Source organism: Mercenaria mercenaria, chromosome 10, assembly GCF_021730395.1.
Source record: "Mercenaria mercenaria strain notata chromosome 10, MADL_Memer_1, whole genome shotgun sequence".
NCBI lineage: Eukaryota > Metazoa > Mollusca > Bivalvia > Venerida > Veneridae > Mercenaria > Mercenaria mercenaria.
The window spans coordinates 76362478-76384319 of NC_069370.1; the positions used below are offsets into that span (position 1 = coordinate 76362478).

A 21842-nucleotide genomic window follows, 5' to 3' on the forward strand; every position below is an offset into this window, starting at 1 on the left:
AATATTTTTACGCCTAATATGTATAAATGTAAAGCATATCTAAAATCATTTATGTAAAAATATACGTACGAGTTAAAATATCAGCTGCAAACATAATAATATTGCAAAAGATCTGAATAAAAATATGAAATGTCAGATTTTTTGATAAAAACGATAAAATATTTCGGACTGAAACTTTTTCAAATAACTCTTTCAAAGATTGAACGTCATAGTATGTAGGCCTACTGCGCTGTGGAGCAAAGTCCACAACAAAGTCAAAGTAAAATTGGATCAAAACACAACTTAAAGATATTTCTGAGGGGTCGATACGTCACAGGGTCGAAATTTGTCTTTGGGGTCGGAATGTTCAAGGAAATTCAATTTTGGGGTCGAAGTGTCTTGGGGTTGAAACGTCTTGGGGTAGAAATGTCTAGCATTCGTGAGCGAAACTGACTCTGAATGAAAAAGTTAGGGTCTACGATACCCGCTTTTAACAATAAGAACGGATGAGTGAAAAGTATGTTGAACCGAGCTTATAACAATAAGATCACGCGCATGCATTTTTAAAAACGAGCCTTTCTACTTTCAGTTTTATGTTTATCATGACAGAAATGACCTTCACCCCTAGTTTTGCCCAATCAAATGCATTTTGGTGCATGACAAGGAAAATGGCGGCCTCCATAAGGGTTTGTTTTGCCATATCATAATTTCAGTGGTCTTTACTCAGTTTTCATCATATTGAATTGTTTTATGTTAGCAGCAATTCATTATAATCTGAAATTATATTTATTTTTGTTTCAGGAAAAATACCTTGCCCGTTTCTCTGCAAAATGGCCGTTTGCTACAAAGGTCGAATGTGAAGCTCACAAGGTGAACATTTACATGCATTATCGTCAGTTAACCTGTTTAAAAACTGCTCCTCTTTCCATTCCATAAATTGTTTCCCTATTCATGTTACGAATTACATCATCACCGACGCTTGCAGGTCCTTGATAGCAACAGTGACGCTTTCCAAGTCAACTGATATAACGTTTGAAGTGGGTTAAATTTTAATTTAAAAAGGGCAGTGGCTAGGATTATGGTACCGTCAAATAGATCAGGGCCCTCACTCTACTTTGGGGGAAGGGGTCTGCAGCCCTCAGTCAGGGGAATTTTCGCGTCATTTTAGCCAAAAGGGGGAATTTTCATTGCCTTCAAAGAATAACATACTATGTAAGAAGGCAGTGGCTACGATTACGGTACCGTAATCCTAGCCTCCGATTCTAGGATTACGGAAGTTCCGTATTCCTAGACAACCCTATGAGGATAGGCTAGGATTACGGAAGTATTTTAAGAGGCATAAAGTAGATGTTAGGACATGTATAAATGATGTTGTAAACTTACTTATTTCACTTAATTTTTCATGCCTGCCTTATTATTTCGTGTTTTCTATCTGCCGTTTTGGGTAAGTATAATCTTAATGGCTGCGCGCGGAAATATATTAGAAATATGAGTGTCAAAGTTAGATTAAAAAAAATCCTATACTTTGAATTTTATGATTCATTACCATATTGTATGTTATTAAAGACCATTTGTGTTGACTTGATAAAAAATGCAGGTATATACGAAACATAGATAATTCTATAATATTTCCGCACACCGCCATTAAGATTATACTAACCCAAAACGGTCGATCGATAGCATGAAATATTAGTGAAATTAAGTGAAAAGAGTAAGTTTACAATGTCATTTATGCATGTCCTAACATAAACTTGATGCCTCTTAAATTCTTCCGTAATCCTAGCCTATTCTCATAGGGTTGTCTAGGAATACGGAACTTCCGTAATCCTAGAACCGGAGGCTAGGATTACGGTACCGTAATCGTAGCCACTGCCATGTAAGAACTATAACATGTATAACTTTCTTGATTAGAAATACCATAAAGATTGTATTGAATAATTTACCCAACAAATTCTGGTGCAAATCTGAATATTTTAATAAATGTCATTATACATTCATTATATTACTGAACGAACCGTTGATACTCGTGTATAATACTTTTTTCTTTTTTTTTTAACATCTGGGCCCACCCCCGAATCGTGGGTGCTTATTATACACAGGTGTAGACGAATCCGGTGTAGACAATTTTCCAACTTCAAAATAACTTTGTTTACGATTTTCACCATTTTGGTAAAGGGAAACTACTCTTTGCGCTGACTGTCTGCACTAAAATCTGAGACTGCCGTTACGTTCTGCAAAGAAGTATAAAATACACAGAATGGCAACTGGCTGTAATCTCGCGTGAGCTCGTGTCAGAGCGTGATTAGGTGCTATCTTACTAAAAACAAACATCGGTGAGCATGGAGTTACAATTTGTACCTTTAAAACTACATTTAAAATACATGTTAGCTTCTAAAACAAAATTAGTTTAATGTGAAATGGTCTTAAGACACGAAGTACACGGGGTTTTTTGCCATCGAAAGAAGTGTGGTCATACGGTGATAATTATTTTACCGATGAATAATTGCTTTCGCATACAAAATGGCGCGTGGAGAAAGCGCCACTTCCGGTAAACGAGATCTCGTTTTTTTGTCATGGGAGGTTGGCGAGATTTGCTCTATATACCTTTCAAGTTGCCAATCTATTTATTTTTATAGCTCTTTGCGTTCTGTAAAAGATCGAGTGGTGTATTTTCTTTTAAACAAAATTAATATCATAATAAATTTAATAATATTTTGATAATTTTTTTTTTTTAAAAATCATAAATATTCTGATACTAATTAAAGATAGACTATTATTGTCAACCGGGATCAAATTGTGAACATCATGAAAGCGTCTAGGGTACAGATCCTTACCTCTACTCCTCTAGACAAGCTGTTGGGGGTTATAAGAGGGTACTTTATACCACATTTTTCTAGATATTGAGGGTTATTTGCATCTTTAATTTTGTTGAAAATGAACTATCAAATAAGATTTTATTAATATTTACTTAAAGCTTGAGTCTTAATGGTTCTCAGATAACCAGTGTTCGCACGATTGTTTACATTTTCTTTCATTAAACTAAATAGACAAAAGAATAAAATCAAAGCTTCATCTCTCAGGGTTTTTTTTTTATTCTATAGCAGAGGCCGAATATCGGCCTCGTCCCCCAGCCGAGGATTTCCCCCACAGCCAAGGATTTCCCCCACAGCCAAGGATTTCCCCTACCGCAGTCGAAATTCCCCCTCCAAAATCGTAAACAAAGCAATGGAGATTACTCCCAGCGATTTTCCCGACCGAATATCGGACCCGTTCACAATTGCAGACGGTCTTTCACAATTTTCAATGGGTGTGAAAACCTTTAGAAATAGTAGAAAAATGTTAGAAGAGCGTTCAGTGGACCCGAGGTTCCGGTTTTGACCAGCGAAAATCGATAAAAACTCGTATCTGACCCGCACATAATATGCCGTGGGCGTCTGCTTGTCTCGCGGTGATACTCTTTCATGCGTAACGAGTTCGAAAGCTCTGCCCCTTGTCAATCAAAATCCCAGTGAACTTCATACTGTTTGTCGACACCAGCGTAAGTATGACAGTAGGCGGAGCGTCGTATGTTAATTAGCTACTGACAGATGTCAATCACGCCACGCGCCGACTGACACGTAGTCATCAGTATGTAATATAGATGATTGATAAACAATGCAGCGTCAGATTATCGTGTTTGTACCTCTTGTTAATTAGCGGTAACAGCTTATGCTGTATTGTGTAATATGTGTTGTTAATTTAAAGTAATTATTTTATGTGCTTGATTCGATTAAATAAGCCGGTCGGCCGTTACGCAAATATTTTATTTTTGCCGAGGTATTTTGCTGGAGCAAAATAAAATATAAATGTTTTAAGTAACCTGATATTATAAGTATGGAATAGTTCTGGTGAAAAGATGAAATTTAAAACGGGTATTTTAACAAGAGTTTTTAATGTTTGCTTCCGTTTTTAGCTCGACTATTCGAAGAATAGTCTAGCTATTCTACTCACCCTGGCGTCGGCGTCGGCGTCGGCGTCGGCGTCACACCTTGGTTAAGTTTTTGCATGCAAGTACATACAGCTATCATTTAAAGGCATATAGCTTTGAAACTTATTTATTCTTTTTCTAGGTCAATTACCTACCTCTCTGGGTCAAGTCCCATAACTCTGACATGTATTTTGAGCAAATTATGCCCCCTTTTGGACTTAGAAAATTTTGGTTAAAGTTTTACATGCAAGTTACTATCTCCAAAACTAATGCAGATATTGAATTGAAACTTCACATGTGTCTTCGGGGTTATAAAACTAGTTGATAGCACCAAGTCCCATAACTCTGACCTTCATTTTGGCCAAATTATGCCCCCTTTTGGACTTAGAAAATTCTGGTTAAAGTTTTGCGTGCAAGTACATACAGCTATTTCTAAAAGGCATATAGATTTGAAACTTATTTTTTCTTTTTCTAGATCAATTACCTACCTCACTGGGTCAAGTCCCATAACTCTGACATGTATTTTGAGCAAATTATGCCCCCTTTTGGACTTAGAAAATTCTGGTTAAAGTTTTACATGCAAGTTACTATCTCCAAAACTAATGCAGATATTGAATTGAAACTTCACATGTGTCTTTGGGGTTATAAAACTAGTTGATAGCACCAAGTCCCATAACTCTGACCTTCATTTTGGCCAAATTATGCCCCCTTTTGGACTTAGAAAATTCTGGTTAAAGTTTTGCGTGGAAGTACATACAGCTATTACTAAAAGGCATATAGATTTGAAACTTATTTTTTCTTTTTCTAGATCAATTACCTTCCTCACTGGGTCAAGCCCCATAACTCTGACATGTATTTTGGCCAAATTATGCCCCCTTTTGGACTTAGAAAATTCTGGTTAAAGTTTTGCGTGCAAGTACATACAGCTATTACTAAAAGGCATATAGATTTGAAACTTATTTTTTCTTTTTCTAGGTCAATTACCTACCTCACTGGGTCAAGTCCCATAACTCTGACACGTATTTTGGGCAAATTATACCCCTTTTGGACTTAGAAAATTCTGGTTAAAGTTTTACATGCAAGTAACTATCTCCAAAACTACTACAGATATTAAATTGAAACTTCACATATGTCTTCGGGGTTATAAAACTAGTTGATAGCACCAAGTCCCATAACTCTGACATGTATTTTGGGCAAATTATGCCCCCTTTTGGACTTAGAAAATCCTGGTTAAAGTTTTGCGTGCAAGTACATACAGCTATTACCAAAAGGCATATAGCTTTGAAACTTATTTATTCTTTTTCAAGGTCAATTACCAACCTCACTGGGTCAAGTTCCATAACTCTTAACATGTATTTTGAGCAAATTATGCCCCCTTTTGGACTTAGAAAATTCTGGTTAAAGTTTAACATGCAAGTTACTATCCCCAAAACTAATGCAGATATTGAATTGAAACTTAACATGTTTCTTCGGGTTATAAAACTAGTTGATAACATCAAGTCCCATAACTCTGATATGTATTTTAGTCAAATTATGTCCCCTTTCGAACTTAAAACTCTTTTGATATTTAACATTTTGGGTAATAATTTCCTGCTTCTGTGACAATATTTCGAATAGTCGAGCTTGGCTGTCTTACGGACAGCTCTTGTTTATATTTGTCACACGTTTTCGCGATCGTGATTTTCGGACTTTTTTTATCCTTTCTTACAAGATTTTCTAGTACAATTGAAATAAAAAGCCAACAAAATTATGCATTTAATAATAATATGATGACTCTTGCAAAAGCAACTCTTATTTTAAAGCATTTTTTGTGAATAAAAGCATGTGACCTTTAAATATTCAATGATTTGAGCATTTCAACTCTCCCCACCCACCTTGTTACAATGATAAGTGAACATTAGTGCAAGTCCATCTATTGCTAAGTGACAGTGTGTATAGTTGCTAAAAGTTGCAAGAATATGTAATAAAAACATAGTTTAAAGTGTTTATTATGCATAATTGTAAATTCCCTCCTGAGTGAAAAAATCCCCCAAAACTGCTCGTCGCGCGCTATTTTCTTCCCCCAATGACAGGCTGGGGCCTCTTCCCCCAGTCGTAAAAAAAACCCCTGTCTCTGGACAATATCAAACCTCTGAGTCTGATGGATGAATGTGAATTTCTGTAATAATTAAGCAACATTGTCATGCAGTCCCTGTTTATATCACTGTCATTTACCAGTATTCAGAATTTTGACATAACATCAGGAATTCTAACTTGACTAATTAGAGAGCTGCATTTTGGAGTACCTGCCAGTTTCCACTTGGGTAAAACAAATTTTTACTATGATCATATTGTGACTTTAGAAAGAAAATCAAATTCAGTTATGTAGCCGAACATGCCCTAGAGGATGCTAGAAAGTGCAAAGTTTTAAAATTTTATTTCAAATATTATAATTTTATGGATTTAATACTTAGTTTTAATTCAAGCAGGGAGTCTTATGATCAAGTCTGATCAAATCAAATCATTACTAAAGTGAAATTAGTATTATTCCGCAATATTTCGGACATATCAGAATTATGAATTGTGAGCTGAAAAAATGATTTTTTGGTGTTGAAATATTGTAATTGGAATATTTCCATGAAAATTTAAGAATTTTGGAATTGTCTTGACTCTGGATGGCTTTTTTCCTTCTGTAACAGGGACCCACTATTGTAAATGCATTTTTTCTCTCAAATTAATCAAGAAGGAAAAATATTACAAATGCAAGGTCTTTTTCTGTAACATTTTCACAAAGTTCAGACTGTTTTGACATTCAGTGCTATGTCTGGCACTGTTTAATACGATTCCATTGCGAAATGGAACATTTCAATCAAATCAAATTGAGCGCTTCAGCCTTCAAATACAGTATAGTTCTGTACCAAAAAATTAGGGCACTCTGTTTACAGAAAAAAGAGAGATTTAATGTTAACAGGCAGGTAGACACTAACTTCTTGTTTTTTACAGTAAGACTGATTGTTTGAAAGGTGAATGTTTCATTCAACGGGTATATATAATACAGAAATTTTGTAAATGTTTACAAGTCAAACATGACAAGGACTGATTTAGACGTAAATATTTTTTGATGAGAACGAGATCATGGAGATATTGTGATGGAACATGTTAATATGTATGTAGCACAGAAAGTCTAGGGGATCTTTTTTAAGGTCACCAGGATCAAGGTCACTTTTAGGTCAATGTCACTGTAAGAAAGCATATAAAAAAATACTTGAAAAGCCTGGTTTTCATGGAATTTCCATGGCGCTTGTTAAAATTTTGAATTGTTTTCAATGTATATATGTTATTAATTCTTTTATTGTTTTCCTTTGCAGGAAGAAGGATTGATGCGTGCAGACTCTGAGCATTTGAGAACTATTTTCAATAAGGTAAACTTGTGGTGTAATGCTTACTTATACAGTATAGGTTTCCTGTCAGAAGGCTTGTAATTGAAGACACTTGTATATCAAATTTCAATGTTTTCCTCAGACTTTTCTAAAGGTGTTTTTAATGTGTGTTTGTGTACCAGTCATTCTTGCATACCAGAGGTCTGCCATGGTTTCAAGCATTTTGCGTGTTATACATGTTATATGCCTAAATAGGCTGGGGGAAAACAATTAAGCAAATTTTAGCTCAGGTATTTTCAGTTTAAAGCTTGTTTTCTGTCTTTTCTTTCTTGTTTATTATTGAAGACATAACATGAAGCTATGGTAATCAAGTTATTCCATAGATGGTTAGCACTGTGGAATTAATAATTTGTAACATTTGCCTGGTTACTTTCATCTTTCTCAAAATGTTGTGCTTGTCACATAATATAGACACATATTTCTTGCATACCAGACGGGGATTTCCGGTATTTTTACCGGTGCTGGAAAAATCCATCTTACACCCCGGGGTGTAAGATGACTCTCGTGCTGTAAATGACGTATTACGAACTACATATATGTAGAAGATTTATGTAGTAATATATATTTTATTTAAAAAACGGAATAAAAATTCAATACATTGACAGTTCCTATTGGTTCCTGATAGTATATTTCTCGATTCAAATCACGTTATTTTATCAAAAATTCATAACGTTACGCTGCAACTGATAAAACAAAACCGGAACTAAACATTGTTATTTATTTTGAAACGTCATGACGTCTTTCCTGTTCACGGACGTTGGTTTCCCGCGCTTTGTTTAAATACACTGCCATATGAAATAGTTCTAAAAAGAAAGCCGTTCGATTGATTTTATTTTTATTATTATTTCTTGAGATCGGTATGCAAGAAAAAGATTCTGTCACTGGTTATAGGTGCAGATGGAAATATCCGGCTCTCGGGTAACTGTTTAGGCGGTAACTCGGCAAGGAGCCTCGTTACCACCTAAACAGTTACCCTCGAGGCCGGATATTCCCATCTGCACCTACAATTAGTGAAAGAATCTTATAACATGACATAGTATTTGTTTAATACCATATTTACATCATACATGTTGACTACAGAAGAGAGAATATAATGTAAATCAATTTGTGTATGATTTGTTTTACAGATGTAGGATAAATTCCCTTAAGATAAAAATTGACTTTGCTTTATTTGGCCAAGTTGGATGAAATCGCCCTTTGATTTGTTTAATAAAACTTTGAATGTTACAAACAGGCAAAAGTACAATTTTTTAAGGGGATATTTAACTATGTGCATTTTCACCTTGAAAATTAGTGTATGTTTCAGAAATATTAAGATAGAATTGTTTTCACCTTGGTCAATGAGCACAGTGATTTTGTCTGTATTCTGTTTTGTACAAATTTTTGATATATGGTAATAATATATTTTGTAGTATGCCAGCGTGACTGAAGGAGATGAGAAGTTTATGACATATCCGGACTTCATTCAGAGATTTCTGCAGTTGTTAGACACCAAGGACTATAATGAGTACACACTGCAGCTTTTCGGCAGCAGTATCGATACAAGCCGAGATGGGTAAGACATACACATGTTTTATATTTCTTGCTGTCAGTGAATGGTAGCTAGACAGTTACTCATTCTTTGGAATCCAAATACAGTATAAATTTGTTCCCTTGGACTGGGATAATTCAAACACCACTTGAACTCATCACCCAGGTCTCAGCAAAATTCCTACATATATTGTTCAATGGCTCCAACTGTAGATAACTTGAACAAATTTTGATGGTCCTGTTGAGTTGGAGTGAACATAGATTTTCATCCCTATTTTGAAATGAGGACATGTATACTTGTCTTAAATTCTTTTTAACCAATATAGAGGAATAGTGTTCAGGAAATAGGGATCTCAGTTAGTAGTAAGTCTTTTAATGCTGTTGATTCTAATGTCAAGTAGAGAAAGGCATCATTACTGGTACATTCAAGTTTGAATCAGAAATCTTAAACATTGGATATGATGATGCTAATAAACTATCCATTAAGCATTTTATTGTACCCCCCGACAACAAAGTTGTAAGGGGGGGTATACTGGTTTCAGGTTGTCTGTCCGTCCGTCTGTCTGTCCGTCCGTAGACACAATCTTGTGCGCACCATCTCTTCTCATCCCCTTGACACAATTTAATGAAACTTCACACAAGTGATCAGTAACAACAGTAGTTGTGCATGGGGCATGTTAGGTTCTTTCAGAAAAAAAAATTGCAGAGTTATGGGACTTTGTTTTTTGTTACTATACTATATACATAGACACAATCTTGTGTGCACCATCTCTTCTCATCACCTTGACACAATTTAATGAAACTTCACACAAGTGATCAGTAACAACAGTTGTGCATTGGGCATGTAAGGTTCTTTCAGAAAAAAAATTTGCAGAGTTACGGGACTTTGTTTTTTGTAACTATACTATATATAGTTAGACACAATCTTGTGCACACCATCATTCTCTCCTCATCCCCTTGACACAATTCAATGAAACTTCACACAAGTGATCAGTAACAACAGTAGTTGTGCATGGGGCATGCTAGGTTCTTTCATCGACAAAAATTGCAGAGTTATGGGACTTTGTTTCTTGTTAACATACTATGTACATACAGTCTGCATATGCAATCTTGTGCATGCCTAATCTTCCGAACCCTTGCACACAGTTTAATGAAACTTCACACAAGTGATCAGTACCAACCCTAGTTGTGCATGGTGCATGTTAGGTTCTTTTAGATAAATATTCAGCATAGTTATGGGACTTTGTTTTTTGTTACTTTACTGTATACATACAGTCTATATACATACAGTCCACATAATTATGCAATCTTGTGTGCGTCAAATTGCAATGTACTGTGTCAGTGCATGTGGGGGGTACATTCATCACCTTTAGTGATAGCTCTAGTTAAGGTAAGCAACAGCAGCTCCAACACAGTTTAGGTAATATGAAAACTTACAAGCTTTTTAATGGTAGTCCACTACTAGAGGAAGACCACTCATGTCCCTCTGGGCATCATTTCAGACAGGGATGAGCCCCTGTATAGGACCATAAACCTACAACCAGTTGAATGGCTTCCTCACATGACATCTCTAGCAGCACTTAAACCTGCAAGGTGGAGTAGCAAGGGATTTTAAGCCTGTGACTTTAACTACTCTGCCACAGAATGAATGTATGTGGTAAATTGACTTTGGGATTTTATGGATTCGTTGAACAACAAAACTAAACTTTCTCTCTATAAAAGAAATTCCCATTAGATTTATGTTTATAAGTTGAATTTACAAAGTCTTGTCTTTTTGTATTAACAAGAACACTAGCATTTGTTTTACAAATACTGGCTTGCAGTAAGCATTAGACAGAAATTGAACAATTTCAAAATACACTTTAACCTACTGATTTCATTTAGCCTGTGTAGAATATTTTACAGTTGATTACAATTGTTCTTGTTGCAGCAAAATCTCCTTTACAGAGTTCCAGGCATTTGAGCACCTGCTTTCCCTACCTGATGCCATGTACAGGCTATCTTTCCAGATCTATGATCGCAATGGAAGTGGCTTCTTAAGCTTTAGTAAGTTAACTTTTGTATCATGTGATACATGTATGCATCAAATTTTCCCAGAAACAAAAAATTGTGAGCGGAAAATGGTACTTTTGAGAAAACTGAAAACAATAATTGATTTTGTTTTACAGATTTGTCACCTAAACTGTTCGTGTCTATATGGTAACCTGGTAGCTAATGCATTTAAATACTGACAGTAACAACTATCATATATTTATTGAGTTGAAGTTATTTGAGAAATTTTATATACACATTTTCACAGTCGGCAATACTGAAAGGTCGTATCTGCTTCTTTTGACCTGTTGACTATATAATTGTTGTGTCCGATGTCACATAATATGCAGTGTTTAAAAGGTTGTTAGTGGCAGGTACAATCTTTCTCCTTGGAACATATTTCTACAACTGACCAAAAAATGGGTCATATATGTAACAGTTTTAAAACCTTATATCATTAATGAAGTGTCATTTTTGTCTCGAGAAACAGGTTCACACAAATGATTCCATGTTCAGGTTATGGCCATATTATTGCAGTTTCCAAAAATGTGGAAGTCATAAAATGGCATAAGTAACTGTAAACAGTTACAACCACGTTAAATTATTAATCCCCCGCCACAAGTGGTGGTGGTTATAGGAATGGTTTCCATCTATCCGTCCATATATCTGTCCATCCATAACAATTGTGTCCACTCTATATAACTTAAACCCTTTGAAGGATTTTCATGAAACTTGGGTCAAATGATCACCTCGTCAAGACGATGTGCAGAACTCATGAGTCAGCCATGTCGGCTCAAGGTCAAGGTCACAACTCGAGGTCAAAGGTTTGAGCCTTCCATTTTGTGTCCACTCTGTATCTTGTAAACCCCTTGAAGGATTTTCATGAAACTTGGGTCAAATGATCACCTTATCAAGACGATGTGCAGAACTCCCAATACCATCAACCCTTTTACTATGATCAATAACAGCGGCAGGGCAGACTGCCTTGTTTATTAAGAATATTTGCATTATTATTCAGAGTGAATAATGTATATGAAAAATGATCATTTTGACAAAGTGAAAAATGCATTGACTTGCATATTTGGCACTGCTGAATTATTCCAACAAATTAAAGACTGGTAAATATTTCGTTATTAATATTTTGATGCATGTAAGCTGCTGTTTTATTCGCTGATCTGGATCAAGTTAGAGGTGAGCTATTAGTACAGCTCCATGTTTTGTGTTGCCAAGAATTTGGTCCAATTTTCATGAAACTTGAAGAATATTTGCTTCGGTGAATTTTTAGCTCACCTGAGCCAAAGGCTCATGGTGAGCTTTTGTGACCGCTCAATGTCCGTCGTGCGTCATCAGTCGTCCATCCGTCAACAATTTCTAAAAAAAATCTTCTTCAAAACCACTGAGCAGAATTACACCAAACTTCATAGGAATGATCCTTGGGTGGCCCCCTTTCAAAATTGTTCAAAGAATTGAATTCCTTATAGAACTCTGGTTGCCATGGCAACCGAAAGGAAAAACTTAAAAAATCTTCTTGTCCAAAACCACAGGTCATAGGGCTTTGATATTTGGTATATAGCATCATCTAGTGGTCCTCTACCAAGATTATTCAAATTATCCCCCTAGGGTGAAATATGGACCCGCCCTCGGGGTCACATGGTTTACTTAGACTTAAATAGGGAAAATTTTTAAAATCTTCTTGTCAAAAACCACAAGGCGTAGAGCCTTAATATTTGGCATGTGACATCATCTAATGGTCCTCTATATAGATTGTTCAAATTACGCTCCTGGGGTGAAAAGGGGCCCTACCCCGGGGTTCCCAAGTTTTACATAGACTTATATAGGAAAGAAATTTAAAAATCTTCTTGTCTGAAACCACAAGACCTAGGCCTTTGATATTTGGTATGTAGCATCGCCTTGTGGTCCTCTACCACAATTTTTCAAATTATGCCCCTTAGGTGAAAAGAGGCCCTGTCCCGGGGGTCCCAAGTTTTATATAGACATACAGTGCATTCGCGATGCTACGAATCGCAATTTAACGAAATACCGGTATACTACGAAAAGCTGTTGTGGTCCCGGCTGCTTTCCTTCTTATTTCTATGTAACAAAGTCGCGGTTTTACGAAAATGCAATTTTACGAAAAATGCGCTCCTACGAATGTATTGTTATGCCCTTAAAGCCTGTTTTCAACTTGTTTTAGTTGCAATTTTACGAATGTATCGTCTAAGTTTTCACACCTTCCATAACGGCATGAAAATGCTTTAGAGTGGAAAGTCACTATCATTTAGCTAGGCGTAAACAGTGATTAAAGTGTGAAAACTTAGTAATTAAATTCGAAACACATACGCTGTACACTATGACACAAGTTAATGGTTAATTTTTTCGCCTATTACTATCCGATCGGATGGCATACAAGTCACTCTTGCTTCGATATCTATACGTCTCAAACAATTACTGCATAAAGAAAAGAAAACAATATTTAAGTACTGATCGTCTGTATATTGTCGTTTTATTATACCAAACAATTCAGTAAAGAGTAGCTGAGGGTATCGGAATATGCAATTGCGATTTTTTTCTCGTGCAACAATGTACCCTGGATATGTTTTATGTACAGTGAATAAAAAGTGAAGAAAAAAAAAACATAGATGGTTGTATAGCGAAATTTCCTATGCTACGCTCGAACGAAAATGCGATATTATGAAGAAAACGGCCGGTCCCTTGGCATTTCGTAGGATCATGATTGTACTGTATAGGAAAAGAACTTCTAAAATCTGCTTGTCTGAAAGTTCAAGGCTTTGATATTTGGTCTATGTAACATTGCCTAGTGGTCCTCTACCAAGATTGTTCAGATTATGCCCCTGGGGTGAAAAGAGGCCCTGCCCAAAGTCACTTGTTATATGAGTTATATAGGAAAAAAATACTTCAAAAATTATCTGATCATATTTCCTAGACTGTTTAATTATAGTTACCTGATGACCCAAAGTAGGGGTCATTTGACTGTGACCTTGACCTACTGACCACCAACTTTCTTGCTTTTTAAGATACAGCCTTGAAATTTAGATGACATATACAGTTTTGCACATCAATCTTAAAACTGACTTTCAATGACCATGAATGTGACCTACTGACCTACTTTCTTAATATTTTAGCATCAGTTTGACATTTGAAACATATAGCTCATATTACTCAGGTGAGTGATCCAGGGTCATCATGACCCTCTTGTTTGTGAATTGGATGCTGGATCATCCATGATACATTACTAGTATCTTATTGAGCTCATTATGGCCTTCTTCAGCAGGGCTCTAGCTAGGCTTGAATTTTAGGGAGAAGTCACTTCTCCCTCAGCTTAAATTAGGGAGAAGTGGGGAGACTTAGGGAGAAGTGGAGCTATCGGTCATAATGCATGAGCAGTTGTGGCCGCATACAACCATAAAAGGAAAATTTCTATAGATTAATGGATGCAACTTAAAAAGGTCTAATTGTCTTAGAAGTATAAAAGGAAAACAAATAAAAGAACACATGTTTTTATTACATATAAAACATTCTTCAAAAATGATCAGTGTCAAAATCACATTTGAATGTACATGCATGCGATGACTTGTAAAACATGTATCAATACAACTGACCGCACAGATTCATTTAACATCAGAAAATAATTGTATGATATAGACTATCAGTATATAGCATTTCTTGGATTTATGCTTATGACATACAACAATAAGTAGCATTTAATAAATCTCTGATTTACAAGCTCCTGACATATAAACAATACATACCATTCAATCTCTAGTGACATATAAACAATAGATATCATTTAATGTACAGAGTTCCTCAATGTTTATGAGTTTGGTAGAATACAACTTTCTCACTTTAGCACATTTCCATTTCTTAAGGGCATAATATAGTTGTATGATATAGACTAGTATATAGTATTTCTTGGATTTATGCTTATGACATACAACAGTAAGTAGCATTTAATAAATCTCTGATTTACAAGCTCCTGACATATAAACAATACAATGAATACATATCATTTAATCTCTAGTGACATAAACAATACATATATCACTTAATCTCTAAGTGTGTACAGAGTTCCTCAATGTTTTTGAGTTAGGCAGAATACAACTTTCTCACTTTAGCAGATTTCCATTTCTTAAGGGCACGTTTGAAGTCAAATTTTTCTAGTTCTGGGCCATCTTCAGATATGCGCATTAAATCGTCTAATGTCTTACTTTTCATTGATGTTCTGGCCTTAGACTTAATTCTGTTCTGGGTGCTAAAGCCCCGTTCACATTGGACACTGGTCATTGGAATCACTGCACAACATTTCAACAACAGAATCATGTTTGGGAGGTCATTAGTTTTCATTAAAGAGCACAATACTTCAACTACACTAGAGTCACTATGACTTCCTTTCACCAGGCGTTTGTAAGTCTGAAACTCTGACCGAATTTCATCTTTGTTTAGTAAGTGCGACTCAAAGTGATCTGCTAGTTTTTGTACTTCCAGCACTCCGTATTTTGATAACTGATCAGCACTGACAATGTTTTTTGGGATGAGCACTTTCATGGATTCCAGAATTTCAGTTTCTTGAAACCTGTCGTTCAAATTATCCGTAAGTTTTTCAACATATGCTGGTGTGATAGTATTGAGAATGTTCTCCTGTTGTGTGTAGAAGTTAAGCACTGGTGAAAAGCCTACATTTTCCTCACTGATATCATCCTCATCATCACTTTCGTCAGAGAATCCTTCAAATTCTATATTTTCCTTTATGGCACTACTAACAGACTTGCAGTCAGATTCTGATAATGGCCTTTTATACACACGTTTGCCATCTTCTTCAACCACAAACTTTGAGAGTTTTTCCACAAACAGTCCATCTACCTCAAGTAAGTCCTGTAGGCTTTCACAAGTGCTAGTTACCATAGGTTTTACACTACTAAAGTCCAGTGTCTGTGCTTGGAATTTCTTCGACAGCCGAGTCATGAATGGGAGAATGTCCATCATCAGGTGAGTGATTGCTATGAATTTGTACTGTGATACTTCATGTAGTAGTCCTTTTGCAGCAGGCTCATAGGTTGCGTCCCTTTCCAGCGCCATACACAGTGCGGGGTAAGTACGGTACAAGACCTGAACAGCATGATCCAAACTTAACCATCTCACTGAATGTACCTCAGCAAACTTTATTTGTGGAATGTTCAGTAAATTTTGTATAACTCTTAAACGGTTTGAACGGAGCGCAGAGTTGTGAAAGTACCTAAATACACTTGCAACTGATCTGGAGTAACTTTCCATATGTGGAACAAATTTGGCTGCCTGTGATGTTGCCAACGCTATTCTGTGAGCGGCACAGTGAACACCTATTAGTGTTGGTGAATGTTCTTGGAGTAACTTTACTACACCACCTTTTCTACCAGTCATAACACTAGCACCGTCAGTGCCAATACCAACTAATTTAGTTATGTCTAATCCTTTGGACTTAAGTTCCTCAACAACCATAGACACAATGTTCTTAGCATCAGCTGAACCTTCAAGAATCTGCTTATTTGTTAACAGGTTATACTCCAATCCTGTCTCTGAAACACACTGAGCGTACATAATAAGTCTTTTTAAGTTCCCATTGTCAGTGCTCTCATCTATAGTTAACGAAAAAACACCAGACTGCTGAATATCCAGGATTTTGTCGTCTAATATCACATCAGCCAGGGCACTCTGAAGTTCTGTTACACTTTGCGGACTGGTGTAAAGTACATTAGCATCAGCCTTTGACAATTCAACTCCAAGTACGGATGCGTATTTCACCATATGCTTCATCTCGTCTTTTGGTAATTCCCGTTTCGCTATGTGGTATGCTGTCTTCAGAAGATTAATTGCTATTTCGTCGTCTTGGTCAAGTTTTGCTTCCAGAAGTTTTTGCATTGGTTTTTGGCTTTTGAGTGTAGACCGTTGAACTGCATTCAAGTGGCTTTGAGCTGAAAAATAAAAATAAACAGTTGTAAAACACACAGAAAACAATATCACTGAAATATTTTCATAAACAGATTACAATTAATAATTAACATATTACTTATTAAATGAATTAGAATTGCGATTTTTATTCATAAAAACTTGGCAATAACATGTTGAAAAAAATGCCTGTCAACTTTGTATTGATTACATTTATAAAAGATATTAATATTTGCCAGTCTCTGCATACAGCAATCACACCCCATGAATGAATACTTACATGCAGCGTGCCTTCTATGGTTCGTTGTCTTAGCTGGGACTTCGTGTCCCTTAGCGTTTGCATTATCATGCTTGTTCTCTCTACATAATTTACAATGCCAAAGTTTGTTTGAGTCCTGAACATACCAGTCGAAACATGCCTGGTTTAGTTCCTTAGTAAATTTCTTTTTAGAAGGAGAGTCTGAATCAACAATTTCAGCTTCGGAAGCTTTGCGTTTAAATGAACTCGGTTTCGGAGAGTCGCCCTGTAACCAGGACGTTAGAGACATGATTTTTTGATGTTAACAGATCAAATTTCTAACTGAAAATGAATTTAGAATCTAAAACTAATCAGAAATAATTGCGATTATCACACAATTATAATAACTGCACGTTAATTATGCGGCTTACCTTTAATCGTTTAGCAACACGTGACAAACGTCTCCCGATTTTTAAATACAAACAATTACCATAACTGTACGTTAAGCAGCTTACCTTAAAATAGTATTGCAATACGTGACAAACATCTCCCAGTTTATAAAAACAAACATTGCAATCAGACACAATTAAACATGCCGACCCATCTACTCTACAATAACGCCGGTAAACACAAAGAGTACATCACCCTGTTTATGTCGCTGTGTGACACTCCGAGGTGTTAATTACGTACACATTTATTCAATACAACAGAATTCCCAAGTCGTCTCAAACTACTGTACTGTAACTCCGCTCTGATTGGTTATTTACGTTTACATCTTGTCTCAACAGCTATCGCGCGTCACTAATCGGGGCGGAGTTTATATCTCACTGACAGGCGTTGTGTAGTTGTGTATTCGGAAGAAGTGTACACGCGAGCTTCGGAAATAAAGCATGGATTTTTCCAAAATTTTAGGGCGAAGTGAATTTCGCTTTGATACGCAAATACGGCGAAGTGCCGACGGTTTCAGCGACTTAGTCGCTCACGTCGCCCAGTCGCGAGAGCCCTGGTCTTGTCTTTACTTAAATCCTATATATGCTGTGGCATGAACGTTTCAACCGGCTTAAAATTTCAGAAGTGTAAAAGTTGATCTTTCATGTCTTAGCTCTCATTAGATTTTCATTTTAATGAAAAATGAGGCCTCTCTGTGCTTTCTGGGAATGTAGCTGACATCTCAAAGACTGTTTTCTGTTATTATGCTCAATCCTTTTTTAGCTCGACTATTCAAAGAATAGTAGAGCTATTGGACTCACCCATGCGTTGGCGTCAAATTTGGTTAAGGTTTTGTATGTAAGCTGGTATCTCAGTAACCACTTGTGGAAATGGATTGAAACTTCACACACTTATTCACTGTGATAAATTGACCTACACTGCACAGGTTCCATAACTCTATTTTGCTTTTTTACAAAATTATGCCCCTTTTTCGACTTAGAAATTCTTGGTTAAGGTTTTGTATATAAGCTGGTATCTCAGTAATTGCTTGTGGGAATGGATTGAAACTTCACACACTTATTCACTGTGATAAAATGACTTACATTGCACAGGTTCCATAACTCTGTTTTGCATTTTTTACAAAATTATGCCCCTTTTCGACTTAGAAAATTCTTGGTTAAGGTTTTGTATGTAAGCTGGTATCTCAGTAACCGCTTGTGGGAATGGATTGAAACTTCACACACTTATTCACTGTGATAAACTGACCTACATTGCACAGGTTCCATAACTCTGTTTTGCTTTTTTACAAAATTATGTCCCTTTTTCAACTTAGAAATTCTTGGTTAAGGTTTTGTATGTAAGCTGGTATCTCAGTACCCACTGATGGGAATGGATTGAAACTTCACACACTGGTTCACTGTCATGATCTGACATGCACTGTGTAGGCCAGTTAACTCTACTTTGCATTTTTTCAAAATTATGCCCCTTTTTCTGACTTAGCAGTTTTTTTTGGTTAATTTTTGTATGTAAACTGGTATCTCAGTATCCACTAATGAGAATGGATTGAAACTTCACACACTTGTTCACTGTCATTATCTGACATGCACTGTGTAGGTCCCATAACTCTACTTTGCATTTATTCAAAATTATGCCCCTTTTTCGACTGCAGTTTTTGGTTAAGTTTTTGTATGTAAGCTGGTATTTCAGTATCCACTTATGGGAAAGGATTGAAACATCACACACTTTCCATTTTTTATGCCCCTGAAGGGAGGCATATAGTTTTTTAACAGTCTGTCAGTCTGTCGGTCTGTCCGCAATTTTCGTGTCCGGTCCATATCTTTGTCATCCATGGATGGATTTTCAAATAACTTGGCATGAATGTGTACCACAGTAAGACGACGTGTTGCGCACAAGACCCAGGTCCGTAGCTCAAAGGTCAAGGTCACACTTAGACGTTAAAGGTCATTTTTCATGATAGTGCATTCGTGTCTGGTCCATATCTTTGTCATCCATGGATGGATTTTCAAATAACTTGGCATCAATGTGTACCACAGTAAGACGACGTGTCGCGCGCAAGACCCAGGTCTGTAGCTCAAAGGTCAAGGTCACACTTAGACGTTAAAAGTCATATTTCATGATAGTGCATTGATGGGCATGTCCGGTCCATATCTTTGTCATTCATGCATGGATTTTAAAATTATTGGGCATGAATGTGTACCACAGTAAGACGACGTGTCACGCGCAAGACCCAGGTCCATAGGTCAAAGGTCCTAAACTCTAACATCGGCCATAACTATTCATTCAAAGTGCCATCGGGGGCATGTGTCATCCTATGGAGACAGCTCTTGTTTTTTTTACAAAATTATGCCCCTTTTTCGACTTTTGTATTCATTCAGTTGACAAGGCTGTTGAATAGTCGAGCGTTGCTGTCCTCCGACAGCTCTTGTTATGTTTGGGTTCTATATATACTAACTTGATATTGTTTCTATAAACTTGAAAACCTGTTCTACACTGACCTTTAAACCAGAGACAAAGTTACAAGATTATTACAGTTTTCTAGAAAAATTATTCAAATAAATTCCCGCCATTTTTGATTTCTTTTCTAACAAGTTGAGTGATTAAAAAAACGAAATGCAGTTTATTGAGATTTAAGAAAAAGATCAGGAGCACCATCTTTACAAGATAGGCATATAACAACAGTTGAGGTGGGTAATGGGGTTTCTAGGGTGAAATGGACTTTGGATGACAGAACTTTGTTAATGTGACATGTGTTTAATATATACAGCTAAGTTGAAGTAAATCATACAGGCTTTCAAAACATACAGCCACACAGTTACAGGTGATTTTAATGATAAAGTAAAACTTGCAACAATACACAGACTATACCATTTAACTTTGTCTTTTTTTGCTTACAGAGGAGTTTGAAGATATAGTAAAACACACAACTCTACACAAGACAATACCATTTAACTTTGATTGTGACTTTATACAACTACATTTTGGTGTGGACAAATCACGACGCATTTCTTACGCTGAATTTACACAGCTTATACACGTAAGTTTAGTTATAGAAATACAATGTAATTGAGGTTTTCTTGCAGATGATGAACATATGGCAGTGAAAGGTACATTACTTCCTTTGCTTTTGCCTAAGACAAGTCAGCTCTGTTCATTCAGAAGTCAGCCCGCCCGCTTAGCTCAGTAGGGAGAGCGTTGGTCTACGGATCACGGGGTCGTGAGTTCGATCCTCGGGCGGGGCGTATATTCTCCATGACGATTTGATAAAAGACATTGTGTCCTCCACCTCTGATAATTCATGTAGGGAAGTTGGCAGTTACTTGCGGAGAACAGGTTTGTACTGGTACAGAATTCAGGAACACTGGTTAGGTTAACTGCCCGCCGTTACATGACTGAAATACTGTTGAAAAAGGCAATTTTTAGCTCACCTGTCACAAAGTGACAAGGTGAGCTTTTGTGATCGCGCAGCGTCCTTGCATATGTGCGTCCGTGCGTAAACTTTTGCTTGTGACCACTCTAGAGGTCACATTTTTCATGGGATCTTTATGAAAGTTGGTCAGAATGTTCACCTTGATGATATCTAGGTCAAGTTCGAAACTGGGTCACGTGCGGTCGAAAACTAGGTCAATAGGTCTTAAAATAGGAAAACCTTGTGATCTCTCTAGAGGCCATATTTTTCAGTGGATCTTCATGAAAATTAGAATGTTCATCTTGATAATATCTAGGTCAAATTCGAAACTGGGTCAACTGCGGTCAAAAACTGGGTCAGTAGGTCAAATTATAGAAAATCCTTGTGGCCTCTCTAGAGGTCATATTTTTCATGGGATCTGCATGAAAATTGGTCAGAATGTTCATCTTGATGATATGTAGGTCAAGTTCGAAACTGGGTCATGTCATATTTAAAACTAGGTCAGTAGGTCAGATAATAGAAAAACCTTGTGACCTCTGTAGAGGCTGTATTTTTTGTGGGATCTACATGAAAATTGGTCAGAATGTTCATCTTGATGATATCTAGTTCAAGTCTGAAACTGGGTCAACTGCGGTCAAAAACTAGGTCAGTAGGTCAAATAATAGAAAATCCTTCTGACTTCTCTAGAGGTCATATTTTTCATGGGATCTGCATGAAAATTGGTGAGAATGTTCACCTTGATGATATCTAGGTCAAGTTCGAAACTGGGTCACGTCCGGTCCAAAACTAGGTCAGTAGGTTAAATAATAGAAAAACCTTGTGACCTCTCTAGAGGTCATATTCTTTAATGGATCTGCATGAAAATTAGTCAGAATGTTCATC

At 36.5% G+C, this 21842-nt stretch overlaps 2 protein-coding genes across 2 annotated transcripts in view; one reads left to right on the plus strand and one right to left on the minus strand.

Moving 5' to 3' along the window:
* The first annotated feature begins 632 nt into the window (after positions 1–632).
* The window catches only part of LOC128546462 (calcium-binding mitochondrial carrier protein Aralar1-like), a 35749-nt gene continuing 14539 nt past the window's right edge, over positions 633–21842 (plus strand). Inside the window, exons 1-6 of the mRNA XM_053517002.1 lie at positions 633–665; positions 781–849; positions 7294–7347; positions 8778–8920; positions 10826–10941; positions 20449–20588. Coding sequence (XP_053372977.1) covers positions 636–665; positions 781–849; positions 7294–7347; positions 8778–8920; positions 10826–10941; positions 20449–20588 — 552 coding nt within the window. The 5' untranslated portion in view covers positions 633–635. The remainder of the gene's footprint in view (positions 666–780; positions 850–7293; positions 7348–8777; positions 8921–10825; positions 10942–20448; positions 20589–21842) is intronic.
* LOC128546254 (zinc finger protein 862-like) lies at positions 14248–18036 on the minus strand. The gene is made up of 2 exons (XM_053516540.1): positions 17620–18036; positions 14248–16892 (listed from the first exon to the last, which is right to left on the minus strand). The coding sequence occupies exon 2, from the start codon at positions 16837–16839 to the stop codon at positions 15031–15033; it is 1809 nt and encodes a 602-aa protein (XP_053372515.1). The 5' UTR covers positions 16840–16892; positions 17620–18036; the 3' UTR covers positions 14248–15030.

Excerpts from the sequence above, each read along its gene's own strand:
- LOC128546254 (XM_053516540.1), bottom strand. The coding sequence starts at position 16,839 with ATGCAAAAACTTCTGGAAGCAAAACTTGACCAAGACGACGAAATAGCA.